The 17,288-nt window shown below is 44.1% G+C and overlaps 1 protein-coding gene across 3 annotated transcripts in view; it reads left to right on the top strand.

Moving 5' to 3' along the window:
* Positions 1 to 17,288, top strand: part of POLR1A (RNA polymerase I subunit A) — a 271,640-nt gene that overhangs the window by 231,669 nt on the left and 22,683 nt on the right. For all 3 annotated transcript variants that reach the window (XM_029592763.1, XM_029592762.1, XM_029592764.1), the window contains 2 exons: positions 4,189 to 4,306; positions 11,735 to 11,899. In XM_029592763.1, the coding sequence (XP_029448623.1) occupies positions 4,189 to 4,306; positions 11,735 to 11,899 (283 nt within the window). The remainder of the gene's footprint in view (positions 1 to 4,188; positions 4,307 to 11,734; positions 11,900 to 17,288) is intronic.

The following is a 17,288-nucleotide window of genomic DNA, read 5'->3' as shown; positions in this document are numbered from 1 at the left end:
ATTTGTAATTTAAAAATATTACCTTGCACTGCTTCTTAGCAAACTATCTTATCAGGAACAATGAGCCCCCAGTTAATTCTGTTCTCAGGATGTCTTATGTCCAACACCAAGATTTTGAACAATGCTGGCTTTAAGTAGAGCCCAATGCTGCAACATTTTGGTATAGTCACACCTGTGTCAGGGGCAGCTCTTTAATATCACAATATCAGGGTCTGACTTCTTGTCTCACTCTCTCATTCAAAGATGGCAGTTACACACGTCACATACATTACTGTACTTGTAGCCTGCCAAACAGACCCCACTGCTGGTTGAATTCGGTCCTCATAACCTATTGCAACTGTTGCTTAAATATCTGGCCTTTGAAGTTACTTGTATAGCCTGTCAATCAGACCTGGATAAGCAATTGTCTGTGACTGATAATTACGATATTCAGACAAGATGACCTACTTAATTCAACACCCAGCCCCTTACTTCCCTCGCCCTCTCAGTGTCTTATCAACAAGCTTAGTAACACTCTAAATAACTACAAAAACTAGTAAAGCTGTTGTCTGAAAATCCAGCCTCATACTTCCCTATGGCGCTGATGGACAGTACTTGGCTATCATTTAACTGCTGCACCAGCCTCATTGGTTTTCTGGAGCTGTTGCTTTTGCCAACCTGGTTATCCTATGACCTGCAGTATGGTTTGGTCATGTTTTTCTTTTGCCATCCTTGTTTTGTCCTTATCATTTCTTCCATTGCTTCTGCTATTGAGGAAGTAAAGGCACCTTCCCACCCTGTTCCTACCACTGTGAATAGATTGACAGAAGATAAAGGACCAGCCAATCTGTTCACCTTCACTCCTTGTGCACTGCCACAGACCTGAGCCAGTCTTCTACCTTCTCCTCGTCACTAGGAATCTCATATTTTTTTAGTTCTGTTATTGTTCTTGAATCCACCCCTTGCACTGGAAGGGCCATTCCATTCATCCACCACCCTTTCAGAAAAGAAATATTTTCTGATGCTTCTCCTGAGTCTTCCCTCCTAGAACCACATGCTGTGACCTATTGTTCTTGTGAAAGAGGTTTGTTTCTTGTGTGTGATTTATGCCTTTGATGTATTTTAGATGTTTCTATCATATTTACCCTTTCTCTTCTTTAGGGTATGCATACCTAGGTCCTTAAGTCTCATCTTAAATGACTTTTGGTGCACAACCCACAGCATTTTTGTCCACTTTCTTTAAAACCCTTTCAGCCCATCTAAATTCTTTTGGAGATTTGGCCTCCCAAATTGGACACAATTTTCTGGGAGAGATTGTAACCAATGACATGTACAGAATTATTATCGCCTTTTTTTTCTGCTGGCTACGCCTCTCCCTATGCAGCCTAGCTTCTCCTGAGCTCTTGCCACCACCTTATCACAATTTTTCGCTACCTTGAGACCATCAGATATTATCACCCTGACGTCTCTCCTGGTCAGTGCATATCAATTTCTTAAGCCCTACTGTGTACCACTCCCTTGGATTTTTTTCACCCCAAATGCATAACTTTTCCCTTTCTTATATTGAATTTTAACTGTCAATCACTTGAACCCTGCTCAGGCTTTCTTATTCACTTCTCTGAGGGAGAGATGGGATTTGTAAAGCTAAATTAGTTGGGCAGATGGGCAGACTAGATAGGCCATATGGTCTTTTTCTGCCATCATGTTTCTATTCTGTCTGCTTCCTCAGGGGTGTCTAGTCTGTTGCAAATATAAGTATCATTGCAAAAAGGCAAACTCTTCCTTCTAGCTCATTCACTATATTGCTTACAATCAGGCCGATGCAATAAAACTTAATTTACCGGCGTTGGTTTTCAAACCCACTGAAAGCCACAGGTTCGGAAAATGGATGCCAGCAAAATTGAGCATCTGTTTTCGGTCGGTGGGTAGATTGTTTTTGTTTGTTGTTGTTGTTGTTGGTTTTTTATGTTGTTGTTGTTGGTTTTTTGGGGTTTTTTTGTATTTTGGTGCCTCCGACTTAATATTGCTATGATATTAAGTCAGAGGGTGCACAGAAAAGCAGTTTTTTCTGCTTTTCTGCACACGTTTCCTGGTGCTTTCCAGTGCTTTCAAGTTAATGCCTGCCCTTGGCCAGGCGTTAATTTCTGAGAGTAAAATGTGTGACTTGGCCGCACATTTTACTTTCAGTATTCCAGGGGAATAACTAATAGGCTCGTCAACATGCATTTGCATGTGATGAGCACTATTAGTTTTGGTGGGGGGGGGGGGGGGGGGTTGGCTGTGCGTTTTCCACCCCCATACAGTATAAGAGGTAATAATAGCGTGTCTAAAACGCGCGGCCAAAATGATATTGATCAGAACCAGCCTCAGGCCAAATTTCTGAGAGAGTACGCTAATCACCTTTCTTTCCACTGAGTGACGTGCATATTTACCACTACTCGATGCCTATCACTCACCCAGTTTCTAATCCAGTCCAGCACCTTGGAATCCACTGCCAGGCTGCTTATTTTATTTATGAGCCATCTATGCAGCTCAGAATCCATCAGATTTTTTTCATGATCTTTTTTTCAGATTTTCTCCCTCCCCCCACCCTCACAATTTAAATTTTTCCATTTGGGGTGGGGGTGACAAAGTAACCACTTCATTAATTTGTTCTTTAAGATGGTAGTGTTCAAAGACATTTCCCCGGGTAAAATGTCCTGACTGAAACTTTCCCTCCTCCTCCATAATGCGTGTACTTTGAGTCATCTTAAAGAGAGAGGCTCCTGGGGCATGTTGAAGTTGGGGGAGGTGAATGGCATGTGTGCTTGCTCTCACTCGGCTGCCTTACACTGGTAGCAGGTGCAAAGCGCACATGTTCTTTTAACGCGTGCATTTTCCAATTGCTGATTTCCAACAAAAAAAAACGGGCAGTTTCTTCTTGAACCTTTGTGTAAACTACGTGCGTTAAAACCACCCATGTAATTGACAACAGCGAGGGTTGTTTGAAAATTGTCCCCTAACTTTGTAATTGACTCAACATTAACTTCAGATGTTGATTCCCAATAAAAATGCATGCTAAAAAAACCCCAAAACCAAACTCTTGATATGTTTTAAGTACAGCTGTTCAACCCTAGGTTTGCATGGGTTTTACACTCGTTGTTCCTAGGTTTACGATTTCTCTGTTTGTTCCCCTCTTCTCCCCTCCCCACACCCAGTTTGTGAGACTTCTTACCTTTATAGAAGCCATAACATTTAGTTTCGGTATGATAGAGATGTGAATCGGAACCAGAATCGGTTCGTATTTCAGTTCCGATTCATATCTCTATAGATGTGAATCGGAACCAGAATCGGGTCGGATTTCAGTTCCGATTCACATCTCTACTGTATGAGCTATATCTTCAAGTTTTTCTGCTGGTTATCTCTCCTGAATGGTATCTGGTATCTATCTATTTATTTTATTTATTTATTTATTTATTTAAAAGTTTTATGTACGCGAATTGGCGGTTTACAATAAAACATACATAATTAAAATGGCAGCACAATCAAATTCACAATATACATCACAATTACAGCATTGACAAATTCCTACTAAAATATGACTGTTTGGTATTCTTTCTGTCAGAGCCTAGAGTGCAGCCTTCACAACATTTCCTAGTTATGAACCTTGCTATGAACCTTCAGGGGACACAACTTTTTTTTTTTTTTTTTTTTTAAGACCTCTCCATATAAGTAAAGCAGATACATGTTTACAGCTAGAATTGATGGTCATCCTCAAAGAAAATACAGCTTTCAAGTACAAAAGGCACAGTACATCGGTGTAAATCAAATTACAAACAAAATAAGCTCCCAATCTTTATTGCAGTGTGCTAAAAGTCCTACACCCTGGCTTGTAATGTTGAGGATAGTAACCAGCACGGAAACATAACCCAGCTTGACTTGCTTACTCTTTGCCGAGGAGGTTTCAGAAGCATGCTTGCAGCCATCTCTGAGTTGTTGCGTACAGTCTGTGGCAGGGATTCAAGTATACTTCCAAGATGGCCTCTTTATGTTTTGCCCTGTGCTAAATTGGCTGGATCATGCTTCCACTCTGGGTGTTAAGCTAAATTGATTGTGATGCAGCAACCTCATATAAAATGAAAATAGGAAGAAAACAAGGGATGAGGTTTTAAACATGTGAACCTGTTTGCTACCTTGCAGTAACCTGAATATTCCCTCCTTGTTCATTAGATTTTGGATCTGAGGCGACTATATTCAAATGACATTCATGCAATGGCTCAGACTTATGGCATAGAGGCAGCCCTGAGAGTGATAGAAAAGGAAATCAAGGACGTATTTGCTGTGTATGGTAAGATGCTGTTAGATCTGATGGTTTATTTATACAGCTTGAGGTAACTAAAAGTTTAGTAAGCAGAGTAATTGTGAATGATTGCTTCTATCACTAGGGTCTTCATTAAGCTTTTCTTAAAAAAACAAAACTTAGTTCTAAATAGATAACGACAGACATTTTGGTTGACGTTTTCATTCATTCACATGTGTGTCATATGCGTAAGCTTGTCCCTCTCTTCCCATCATTTGCCTGACACTTTGTTAGAGTTGATGTTGGTCGTATTGTGAGTGATGGGCCCTGCAGTCACTGGCTATATTAGTAGATTTGCCTTCCACTCTAACTTATCCCAGGTTCAGTGCAGAAGCATTGGGGCCAATGTATTGGCAGTAAAGCCCTCACCAAAGAAGACTGGCCTTTTGGTTTAAGAAAATAGTTTAAATTTAAGATGGAAGCATATACTGTATATAAATTGTACTCGTACAAAAATGTGTGCGTGTGTGTATGTATATATTTTATATATAGTTCATGAGGGGTTAGGAGTATCAAATCTTTACAGACAAAAGCTATATACTTATAGCTGAAAAACAGTTTTCCCTTGAAGTAACTTGAAGCATTTCCCTTACTTATCGTGTTAACAGTAACTTAGATCAGGGATCTCCAAACCATGGTTCTCAGGCATGTATGGCCTGCAGGCAGCTTTGCCTGCCCATGACTGAATCAGCCATTTCACAGCATTTCAAATCTGAAAGGGCGAGATTCCAAGGAGGAATGGCTTACAAACAAGAAACACTCTTTTCATAAATCATGGGAGAAATGGCTGTAAGTACTTTATTCATAACTTAAATTTTATACTGTCCATCTTGAAATAGCTCTGAGTGGTATACAACTTTTAAACATGCACAATTTCCTAAAACAAAACAAACATCTTAAAAAGGAAAAAAATGTATATATCTTTAAAAATTAGTTCAATAAAACTAAGAAAATACAAAAGAGACCAACTACGCTTTACAATCCTTCCTGAAAAATAAATAATCAGAATTCAATCTAAGTGCCTTACTAATTAGTGAAAGCTGAGAAATCGCAGCTGTGTAATCTGCCTTTTCAGGGCAAATTGTTGTTTGGTGAGGACCTTGACCGTCTTATTAAGTCTTTAGGGGAGACAAAGGGCAGTAGACTGCCAGAGGATAGGAAGTTTGTCCGGAAGCCTTTCTCATCTCGTCCTTGTTTTCGGGAGTCAAGGCGGTTTCGTCCTGCTAATCCCTCAGGGTCCTCGGCTCCGTGATATTCCTCGCATAGACAGCTGTCCTTTCGGGGGGCTGAAAAAGCATCTAGAGGCGGAGCCACCCAAGGAGCGGGTGGCATTAAGTCCTCCCAATGAGATCCGGCAGGTCCACTCGTTGTCCCTGGTGATCAGAGGCAGGCTGGCCCGGTTTTACAGGGAGTGGACCAAGATTACCTCCAACCAGTGGGTGCTGGGCGTGGTCAGGGAAGGTCACGCCTTAGAATTTTCTCATCCTCTATGGTCTGTTTTCCTGGAGTCGCACTGTCTTTCCCGAAGCAAGTGGGCAGCTGTCCAGGAGATGCTTCTGCAGTTAAGTCTGGAGGCGGTGGTGCTGTACCGATCTCCGAACAGGGACAAGGCAGAAACTCCATCTATTTCGTGGTACCAAAAAAGGAGGGCACTTTCAGCCTATTTTAGACCTAAAGAAGGTCAACCAGAGTTTGAAGGTGCCGTGCTTTCAGATGGAGACATTAAGCACCGTAATTGCAGCGGTCCGAAAAGGAGAACGTTTGGTGTCCCTGGACCTCACCGAGGCTTATCTTCATATTCCCATTCAGCAGGAACACCAGAAGTTCCTTAGGTTCATGGTCTTGGGGCAGCATTTCCAGTTTCGGGCTCTTCCCTTTGGTCTGGCCATTGCCTCTTGAACTTTCACGAAGGTGATGGTGGTAGTGGCTGCGGCCCTGCGACAGGCAGGAATTTTGGTGCACCCTTATTTGGACGACTGGCTGATCAGGGCGAAGTCACAGGAGGAGTGTGTGTGGTCCGTAGACAGAGTGAGGTTGCTCCTGGAATCTCTGGGCTGGATCATCAATTTCAGAAGTCATCTGGTGCCCTCTCATTCCCTCGAGTACTTGGGAGCCCGTTTCAACACCCAGCAGGGCAGAGTGTTTCTTACGGATGACAGAGTGAACAAGATTCAGGGACAGATAGCTTGTCTGGTTAGTCTGTCACTGCCAAAGGTCTGGGATTATTTACAGGTCCTGGGATCAATGGTGTCCAGGTTGGAGCTGGTGCCTTGGGCTTTTGCTCATTTGAGGCCTCTGCAGAGAGCATTGTTGTCCCGCTAGAGTCCTCAGTCGCAGCAATACTTTCTGTCCCTATCTCTACCGGAGTCGGGCCAGGTCCAGTCTGGCCTGGTGGATGACGCGGCGCAATCTAGAAAAAGGAATGCTCTTCGAAGTCCCGAAATGGGTGCTACGGACGCCAGTCTTCGGGGCTGGGGTGTGGTCTTTCTGGGCAAGTCCGCTCAGGAGCTCTGGTCAATGTCTGAGCAGGCATGATCCATCAATCAGCTGGAGACAAGGGCAGTGCACAGAGCCGTAGTGGCGTTCCTACCCTTGGTCCATGCTCGGATGGTGCGAGTTTTCTCGGCAACTCAACCACAGTGGCTTACATCAACCACCAGGGGGGAACCAAGAGTCCCTCGATAGCTCAGGAGACTCAGCTGTTCACAATGGCAGAGCTTCATCTCGAAGGGATCGCCACCTCGCACGTCGCAGGAGTGGACAACGTCCAGGCAGATTATCTCAACCGTCAGCAGTTGGATCCGGGGGAGTGGGAGCTGTCCCCGGAAGCCTGGGGTCTCCTCTGCGATTGGATCTCATGGCAACGAGCCTAGCTGCCAGAGGGAGTTGGGGGCAGTGGTGCTCGATGCCCTAGTATGCCTATGGCTAACCGGTATCCTCCTGTATGTCTTCTCTCTGTGACCTCTCATAGCAAGGATTCTCAGAAGAATAGAAGGTCACCCGGGGTCAGTAGTACTTGTGGCCCCAGAGTGGCCTCGTCATTCATGGTTCGCAGATCTGCTGTGTCTGGCGGTGGACGGGCCACTACGTCTGACCCACTTGCAGGACCTACTTCGTCAGGATCCCATATTTTTGGATCGGGAGGATCTCTTCTGTCTAGCGGACTGGCTTTTGAAGGGCTGCAATTGCGGTGAGGGGATATTCCGAACCAGTGATTGCTACCCTTCTTCAGATGCGGCGCCCTTCTACCTCCTTGGCCTGTTCCAGAGTCTGGAAGGTTTTTGAGACCTGGTGTGGACAACAGTGGTTGGAGCCTCTTAAGGTTTCAGTCTCTCATATTTTGTCCTTTTTGCAGTTGGGCTTATCCAAAGGGTTGGCCCATAGTTCTCTTCGAGTCCAGGTTTCGGCCTTAGGTTGTCTCAGGGGGAGAGTACAGGAGAAGGCTCTGGCTTCCCATCCAGATGTAGTTCATTTTCTTCAGGGAGTTAAGCATCTCCGTCCAGAATGAAATCTCAATCTGGTGTTGCGAGCCCTTTGTGAGGAACCTTTCGAGCCACTCGGTTGGATGTCTTTGAAGATCCTTACCCTGAAGACGGTCTTTTTGGTAGCTATTTGCTCGGCTAGGAGGATTTCGGAATTGCAGGCACTTTCCGTGATATTATATATATATATATTTTATAAGATTGCAGAAAGAGGAAGACAGGCAACAATATCTGGAAAAGCTGGGAAAGTCGTCAGAAATGCAAAGATGCAAATGGAAGGAAAAATAGCAAATATGGTCAAAAGGGGGATAAGACTTTTTTTTTTTTTTTTTAAGATATGCTAGAGATAGAAGAAGTGAATAAGTGGCATTATGAGACTCTGTGGTGGAGATGAATATATAGAAGCTGATGAAGAAAAAGCTAATTTTCTGTCATCCCCACTGTTCTGTTGCTACTGGGTGTGTTTGCACATGTGACGTGTTTGTGTGGAAGAGTTCACACCCCCGGCCTTTTCCTTTCCACCTCACATAAGTTGCACCTGGCCCTGGCTCCACTCCACCTCCCTTCACTCCATAGTTCCATTTCCTTTTTGTCTACAAATTAAACCCTGGGCAGATGTGGTTCCTGTTCACAAAAGTGCAAGTAAGGAGGAGGCTGGGAACTACAGTCCAGTTGGTCTGATCTCTGGCAGCAAAACACTGCACGGAACGGCAGTAGCCACAGAGGCATTCACGGAGCGGGATGCCAGTGGCCAGTAGTTAGTGTTCCACCTTCACGGAGCGGAAGGATGGAGGGCTGCTATCTCCAAAAAAAATTAAAAAATAAAAAAACAAACAAAAAAATAAAAACAGGGGTGGGTAAGAGTTTAGGGCAAGAGTGTGGCCTGCTTGTTACAGTGGTTGCTACCCCTAATTGATCTGGATGTCACTTGGATGCAGATACGGCACTGCTCTCTAAATTGGTGGTGGGGTGGAGGGGAATTAGGGCTGGAGGGTACTGGAAGCCAATAGTAAAAGGTGGGAGAGAGAAAAAGGGGAAAAAAATGGATAAAGTGCGTAGCTTGCTGGGCAGACTGGATGGGCCGTTTGGTCTTCTTCTGCCGTCATTTCTATGTTTCTATGGTGAGCAAGTTGATGGAATTGCTGCTAAAACAGAGGATAGTGCAGTTTCTGAAATCCAATGGATTGCAGGATCTGAGCAGCATGCTAATCAATTTCTTTCATTGGGTGACCAGAGAGTTGAATCAGGGGAGAGCGATAGATGTATTTGCACTTGGATTTCAGTAAGGCCTTTGACCCAGTTCCACAAAGGCGACTTATAAATAAATTGAGCACCCTTGGGATGGGCCGTAGAGTGACTGACTGGGTTAGAAACTGGTTGAGTGGGAGACAATAAAGTTAGTGGTAAATTAGTTCATTCCAAGGAAGGGAATGTTACTAGTGGTGTGCTTCAGGGATCAGTCTCTGAACTGGTTCTTTTCAACATTTTCATGAGCAACATTGTGGAAGGATTGTTCAGAAAGGTTTGTCATTTTGCTAATTATATATTATATCAAAATCTGCTACAGGTAGACAGCCAGGAAGGTGTGGAAAATATGGTCTAAAGTCTGGTAACTAAGCTTTAATACTAAAAAAAAAAATACAGAGTTGTGCATTTAGGCTACAGAAACCCAAGGGAGAGGTACAGGATAGGGGTGAAATTTTCTAAGCACGAAAATAGGAATCTGGGGGTCATTTTATTTGATAATCTTAACATGGCCAAACAGGTTGATAAAGTGACTACAAAGCCAACAAGATGCTTGGCTGCATAGGGAGAGGAATGGTCAGCAGAAAAATAGAGGAGATATTGCCCCTGTATAGGTCCCTGGTAAGAACTCATTTGGAATCCTGTGTACAATTCTGGAGACCGCACCTGCAAAATGATATAAAGCAGATGGAGTTGGTCTTAGAGAGTTGCTACTGAAATGGTCAGGAGTGGTCTTCATTGTTAAGCATATGGGGACAGACTTAAAGATCTAAACATATATACCCTAGATAAGGAAGATATGACAGAGGTACCGTATTTTTCGCTCCATAAGATGCACTTTTTTCCCCCAAAAGTGGAGGGAAAATGTATGTGCAACTTATGGAGCGAATATATAAAAAAAAAAACACTAAAAATCTAACAAACCGCCCCCCCCCCCCCCCAAAGACCTGCCAAAAGTCCCTGGTGGTCACTGTAGCCCCAGTGACATAGTAAGGGCAAAGGGCCGCCGGCGCCATTTTGAGTACTGGCAGCCGACGGCTCAAGTCCAGGAGATCGCTCCTGGACCCTGGCTGGACCACCAGGGACTTTTGGCAGGTCTTGGGGGATCAGGAGGGTGGGGGGTTGTAGTTAATTAATTTGGCAGGTCTTGGGGGGGGGTCAGGAGGGTGGGGGGTTGTTAATTAATTTAAAGGGTTGGGATGGGGGTTTTCCCCACAGAAAGAGAAAGATAAAAGTTTTCTGATCTGGGGACTGGACCAGAATGGCCCTCCCCAGATCTGAAAACAAAATGGGGAGAAAAAAAAAAGTTATGCACTCCCCTAATTTGCTCCATAAGACGCACAGACTCCCGAGGACAGAGCTGGTTTAGTACACTTTTTTTTTTTTTAATTTTCCCCCTCTGAATCCTAGGTGCATCTTATGGAGCGAAAAATACGATATTTAAATTCCTTCAAGGTTTCCATTCACAGAAGGTAAGCTTCTTTCAACAAAAAGGAGGCTTTAGAATGAGGGGTCATGGAATGAGGGTGAAAGTGGATTAACTCAGGAGTAATGGAAAGAAATATTTCTTTACAGAGAGAGTGGCAGATGCATGGAACAGCCTCCCAATTCATCCCATGCTTTTTTTTTTTTTTAAATCAGATACAAAACCAGTATCTGATTTCAAGAAAGCAAGGGATGAATACACAGGATTTCTGAGGGAGTGATAAGAATTGTAAGTTGAATTAGTTGGATAGATAGGTAGCCTAGATAGGTCATATGGTCTTTTCTGCCATCATGTTTCTGTAAATAACATTAGGGCTAGGGGACACTCCATGAAACTAGCAACTGGCAGATTTAAAACAAATGGTAGGAAGTATTTTTTCACTCTGTGCACTATAAAGCTATGGATCTGTTGTGAGAGGATGTGGAATCTGTTGTCAGAGGATGTGGTCATGGCAATTAACATAGTGGGGTTCTAGAGAGGATTGGATAAGTTCCTGAAGGAAATGTCCATAAATAGTTGTTATCCAGGTAGATGTAGGAAAGCCAGCACTTATCCCTGCAAGTGAGATACAAGAAATAGATCAACTCTTGAGAATCTGCCAGATACTTGTGACCTAGACTGGCCACTGTCTAAGAGAGGATGCTGGGCTCAGTGGACCTTGATCTGACCCACCATGGAACTGCTTATGTCTGTCTGTTTTAATTATTTTATGTAATTATTGGTTTTCTATTTTTTAAAAGCTGTTACCACTGAGTTCTTTTGAAAAAATGTCATATAATATTATTATTTTAAAGCAGTACCCTTCCTGCATTGTGTGCCATTGGAAGAGGTGGTGTCTCAGTTGGGAAGGTACTCTGCAGAGTGCATGTGAACTGTATGAGAAAATTCTGGAAAGAAATCATATGAAGTGTTGGAATGGTTCAGTTTCCATGATTCCAGCCTTTGCAATGGAAAGAGGGGTGTGTCTTGGCAGTTATTTGGGCAGTGTTGTAGACTGTCTGTTTTAACAGATTTTATTTTCCCCATGTGACTGGAGTTCCATGTCACATGAGAGTACCCTGAAGCAGTATAGCCTTTTAAGTAAATCTACTGACTTTGGAGATTTTTTTTTTCTGTTGCGATATATCAGCATGAGAGATTATCCAGGTGCCGAAATGCTTGAATTGCTAGCTGCATCTCCTTGTCATTTTCTCTCTGCAACAGGTATTGAGGTGGACCCCCGCCACCTGTCTCTAGTGGCAGATTATATGTGCTTTGAAGGTGTTTACAAGCCTTTGAATCGGATGGGGATGCAGTCCAACTCCTCCCCCCTCCAGCAGATGACATTTGAAACCAGTTACAAGTTTCTCAAGGAAGCAACCATGATGGGTAAGTTGTTTCTGATCATCACACAGAACTCTGTTCTCTGCCAGGTTATGTATTTTCAGGAAGGGCCTTAAAACAGAACTGCTTATCTGCTGCATTGTGGTGACTATGATATGGTTCTTAGCTGAGAAAAAGTGACGACTTTTAAATTTGATTTCCCTCTACGTACCTGGATCAGTCCAGACAGTGGGTTATGTCACCCTTCCAGCAGGTGGAGTCAGAGCGAAACTCAGAGGGTGGCCTCTTATAGGCTGGAGCACCCTCTCTGTCCCTTCAGTGTTTCTCTGACTCCAGCAGGTGAAAGGTGGCAGACCCTTCGGTCTTCTAACTTGGTTTAGAAAGGATAGATTTTTCTTTTCTCTTGAAGTTTTTCTTTACTTTGGATGGATCACTTTAGTTAAAGATTAAAAAAAAAAAAATTTAAAATAATAAATTCGCTTAAAATAAATTTCAGGGGCAGTTTCCCTCAGAGGTTAGGCTCTGGGTTCTAAGACTTGCAAGCAGAGCCCGTGGTAATTTTTTTTCAGGGGTGAGTGCTGTTCCTTTTTATTACTTTCAGGCCACGATTTCTCCTGGAGTGAGTTTAAGGGTTCAGGGGTGCATGCTGGTGGTCCAACCTCTCCCCCCACCACAACGACATAGTGCCCTGCCCTGAGAGGTCGTTTCCTTGGGGCAGTGTTACCAGAGAAGCGTTATTCCTCTGGTTCCAGGCTTTGCAAGCCTTGTCGTTGTTCTGTCAGTGGACGTGTCCCTTACCCGCTCCTGACAGTCTGAAGTAAGCTGCTTGCCGGCTCCGCTAATAACCCATGTCACGCCCGACTCGTTGCTGCGCCTGTGGAGAGCCGGGATCGTGGCTCTCCCGGGAGGGTATTTGTGTGAGATATCTCCCCAGCGGGGAGGGTTCCTCACTGGCGACTGGGCGTCTTATTTCATGCTCACAGGCGCGTTTTGTGGCAAGGCCGGCCCCATTCCCACCTAGTGCGGGAACGGCGGCCATTTTGGATTCACTGCTGATAGCTCCTGAGCAGCCAGACGCCACCTCTGACCCCAAATCACCACCGGATCTTTCCCCAGTGACTCTCCCGGACCCAGAGCCACAGCCTCCTTCAGCGCAGCCCGAGTGACCCCCCCCCCCCCCTTGGTGTTTGCCCCATCGGGTCCTCCGCCTGGTCCATTTACCACAGATTTTGTACTGTTATTACATAGTGCATATTTGGCCAGCATGAGCCAGCAACAGGGCGCTGCTGCAGGGCCTCTGCCTCCCAAGGTGATTCTTTTGTCAGATCCTGGAAGTGGTCAGCCTTCTGGATCCCAGGATAGCGTTGAGGTCCCACAGCCAGTGGGATCTTTAGGAGCCACTCAGCCTCCGGCCCCCTCGGAGCAGGGAGACAGCAGCCAGTTCCCAGGATAAGGGTAGTACCACCTGTAACCACTCAGAATGATCCAGACACGGATGAATTCTCTTCTTCCGTACAAGTGGAGGGGGATGACCCAAGGGTCCTGCGTCTCTTTCAAAAGGACGAGTTGAACCCCCTCATTCCTCATGTCCTGGCCAAGCTGGACAGAGGCCCCATCAGAACCATCTGTTTCTACTACATCATCACGTAAAGCTGACCCAGTCATAGCTGGACTGTGTCCACCTTCTCAAACCTTCCCTTTCCATCCTATGCTCCTATAACTGTTGACTAGGGAATGGGATTCGCCGGAGTCTTCTCTCAAGGTGGGTAGAGCTATGGATAAGCTATACCCTTTGCCTGAAGAGTTCCTGGATCTCCTAAAGTAGATGCATTTGTGTTGGCGGTTACGAAACGAACTACGAATCCGGTTACTGGCAGAATGGCCCTAAAGGATCTACAGGACCGCAAGCTGGAAGTCTACCTCAAATGGATTTTTGAGGTGTCTGCTCTGGGGGTCAGGGCTACCATCTGCAGCGCTCTCATGCAGCGAGCAGGGCTCCGCTGGGTCCAGCAAATGCTCAGCACCCAAGATTTACCACCTGAGGAAGCTCAGCAAGCCGAGCGCCTGGAAGCAGTCATTGCATATGGGGCGGGTGCTCTATATGATCTACTGCGGGTTCTTGCCAGATCCATGGTTTCAGTGGTCTCGCTAGACATCTGCTTTGGCTTCACAACTGGTCGGCGGATTCGTCTTCCAAGTCCCAATTGGAATCTCTTCCATTCAAAGGAACATTGCTGTTCGGCGATGTTTTGGAACAGCTGATCAAGTCACTCAGGGAAAACAAAGTCCATAAGCCAAAAATCGTCCACGGACCTTTAGGACCTTCAGCTCTTCGAGGACTCTCTTCCGAAGACAACGAAGGTTTCGTCAGACCAAGCCTCCAGCACAGAGGCCACCTTCCTCACGCTCGCAATCCTGGTCTCATCCCTTTCAAGGCCAGAGAGCAGTCCGAGACAACCTCCCTTAAGGGGCATCTTCCAAGTCTTCTCAATGAAAGCTTGCTGACCCATTCTTCCATTCCCAGGATAGGCAGACACCTGTCTCTCTTTTACGAGGAGTGGGTCAAGATCACTTCAGAATAATGGGTCTTAGATATTCTAAGACGCGGCTACGCTTTAGAGTTTGCTCGGCCCCTACGAGACGGGTTCCTCTTCTCCCCCTGCAGAAGCCTTCAGAAGCAGGTTATGATCCAACAAGCGCTTGACTGCCTCTTGGCCCTAGGGGCCTTTCTTCCAGTGCCAGCGAAGGAGCAAGGATTAGGCCATTATTCCATCTACTTCATAGTTCCCAAAAAGAAGGCTCCTTCCGTCCCATTCTGGACCTCAAGATGGTCAACAAGGCTCTCAAGGTGCCTCACTTTTGCATGGAGACCTTACGATCAGTAGTGGCGGCAGTACACCATGGGGAGTTTCTGATCTCCTTGGACCTCACAGAGGCTTATCTCCACATTCCCATCCTCAAAGTACCTCAATGCTTCCTGCGTTTCAAAGTTTGTCTAATCCTGCATTTGAACCTCCTGCCAAGTATTAAGTCCCCAAATGGAAGACTAAAATTCCTGCCAAGCACTACAGGAAGAGCCCCCTCAGTGGCTATACTTTTCAAATCCTTAAAAAAGGCAGGGGAATCTAGATTGGGGGCCTATATTTTAAATAGAATTAAATCGATATGATCCAAAATATGTAGTTTCACCCATCTGCCCTCATCATCAGCGCTTTGAGAGATGATTTGGATAGCCAAAGATTTTTTTTTTTACAAAGAATAGCAACACCATTTTTGTATGTACTGCTGGAGAGAATGCACAAAGTTCCCATCCCATAGATGAAACATTTAGTGACTCTTTGTGACATAAATGAGTCTCCTGAAAAAAAAAGGATACCTGCATTAAGGCTCTTAAAATAAAGCAACACCATCTTCTGCTTAATAGGATTGTTAAATCCCTTACATTCAGGGACATAAATTTTAAATCATATCCCATAAAAGTAAAAATAAAAACATACTTCAGAACTACGGCTAGTACTCAGTATGCCATGTCGGTTCAAGCAGTAGCAGTTCAACAAAGAAGAGCAATATAAGGTGCAAATTAAGTGGATTCCCTCATTGTCAAAAGAAAGAAATAGAGCAGAACCCAGTAACATACCCAGCCTAGAAAACGAAGCATATCATTTTCCAGACCTGAAAGTATCCCAAAGGAAAAAAGCGCTGAGACAAAAACCTCAGGATTTTCTCTCCTACCCCACACAAAAGTACATAGCAAGCAATACATGTACATTGCAATATATATATATTAAAAAAAAAATTCCAGCATATAAAATACTGTCTTGCAATAATATACATTAAAAATACAAGAAGGGAGCAATCTATGAAAGCCGTTGTGGTGTAAACAAAAAAGATGCCGAATAATAAACAATAAAAAGGACACTTGCAACAATATATAGACATTAGTGAAAGGCTAAAGCTTAGTGCAATAAAGAACAGAAAAGAAAGCAAAAAACATACAGCCTGTACTGTTCCACAACATAAAACAAAAGTTTACCAGGTGATTTTTAGCGACGTCATTGTAACTCTCTGACTGTACTTCTGGTGTGAAAATAACCCCACCTCCCACCTCCCACATACAAACACAAGAACATAAGAAAATGCTATACTGGGTCAGACCAAGGGTCCATCAAGCCCAGCATCCTGTTTCTGACAGTGGCCAATCTAGGCCATAAGAACCTGGCAAGTACCCAAAAACTAAGTCTATTCCATGTTACCATTGCTAATGGCAGTGGCTATTCTCTAAGCGAACTTAATAGCAGGTAATGGACTTCTCCAAGAACTTATCCAATCTTTTTTTAAACACAGCTATACTAACTGCACTAACCATGTCCTCTGGCAACAAATTCCAGAGTTTAATTGTGCGTTGAGTAAAAAAGAACTTTCTCCGATTAGTTTTAAAGGTGCCCCATGCTAACTTCATGGAGTGCCCCCTAGTCTTTCTACTATCCGAAAGAGTAAATAACCGATTCACATCTACCCGTTCTAGACCTCTCATGATTTTAAACACCTCTATCATATCCCCCCTCAGTCGTCTCTTCTCCAAGCTGAAAAGTCCTAACCTCTTTAGTCTTTCCTCATAGGGAAGTTGTTCCATTCCCCTTATCATTTTGGTAGCCCTTCTCTGTACCTTCTCCATCGCAATTATATCTTTTTTGAGATGCGGCGACCAGAATTGTACACAGTATTCAAGGTGCGGTCTCACCATGGAGCGATACAGAGGCATTATGACATATTCCGTTTTATTCACCATTCCCTTTCTAATAATTCCCAACATTCTGTTTGCTTTTTTGACTGCCGCAGCACACTGAACCGACTATTTCAATGTGTTATCCACTATGACACCTAGATCTCTTTCTTGGGTTGTAGCACCTAATATGGAACCCAACATTGTGTAATTATAGCATGGGTTATTTTTCCCTATATGCATCACCTTGCACTTATCCACATTAAATTTCATCTGCCATTTGGATGCCCAATTTTCCAGTCTCACAAGGTCTTCCTGCAATTTATCACAATCTGCTTGTAATTTAACTATTCTGAACAATTTTGTGTCATCTGCAAATTTGATTATCTCACTCATCGTATTTCTTTCCAGATCATTTATAAATATATTGAAAAGTAAGGGTCCCAATACAGATCCCTGAGGCACTCCACTGTCCACTCCCTTCCACTGAGAAAATTGTCCATTTAATCCTACTCTCTGTTTCTTGTCTTTTAGCCAGTTTGCAATCCATGAAAGGACATCGCCACCTATCCCATGACTTTTTACTTTTCCTAGAAGCCTCTCATGAGGAACTTTGTCAAACGCCTTCTGAAAATCCAAGTATACTATATCTACTGGTTCACCTTTATCCACATGTTTATTAACTCCTTCAAAAAAGTGAAGCAGATTTGT

This window comes from Rhinatrema bivittatum, chromosome 1 (genome assembly GCF_901001135.1).
Source record: "Rhinatrema bivittatum chromosome 1, aRhiBiv1.1, whole genome shotgun sequence".
Lineage (NCBI taxonomy): Eukaryota > Metazoa > Chordata > Amphibia > Gymnophiona > Rhinatrematidae > Rhinatrema > Rhinatrema bivittatum.
Note: the sequence above shows the minus strand (reverse complement) of the source record. Positions and strands in the feature narration are given on the sequence as shown.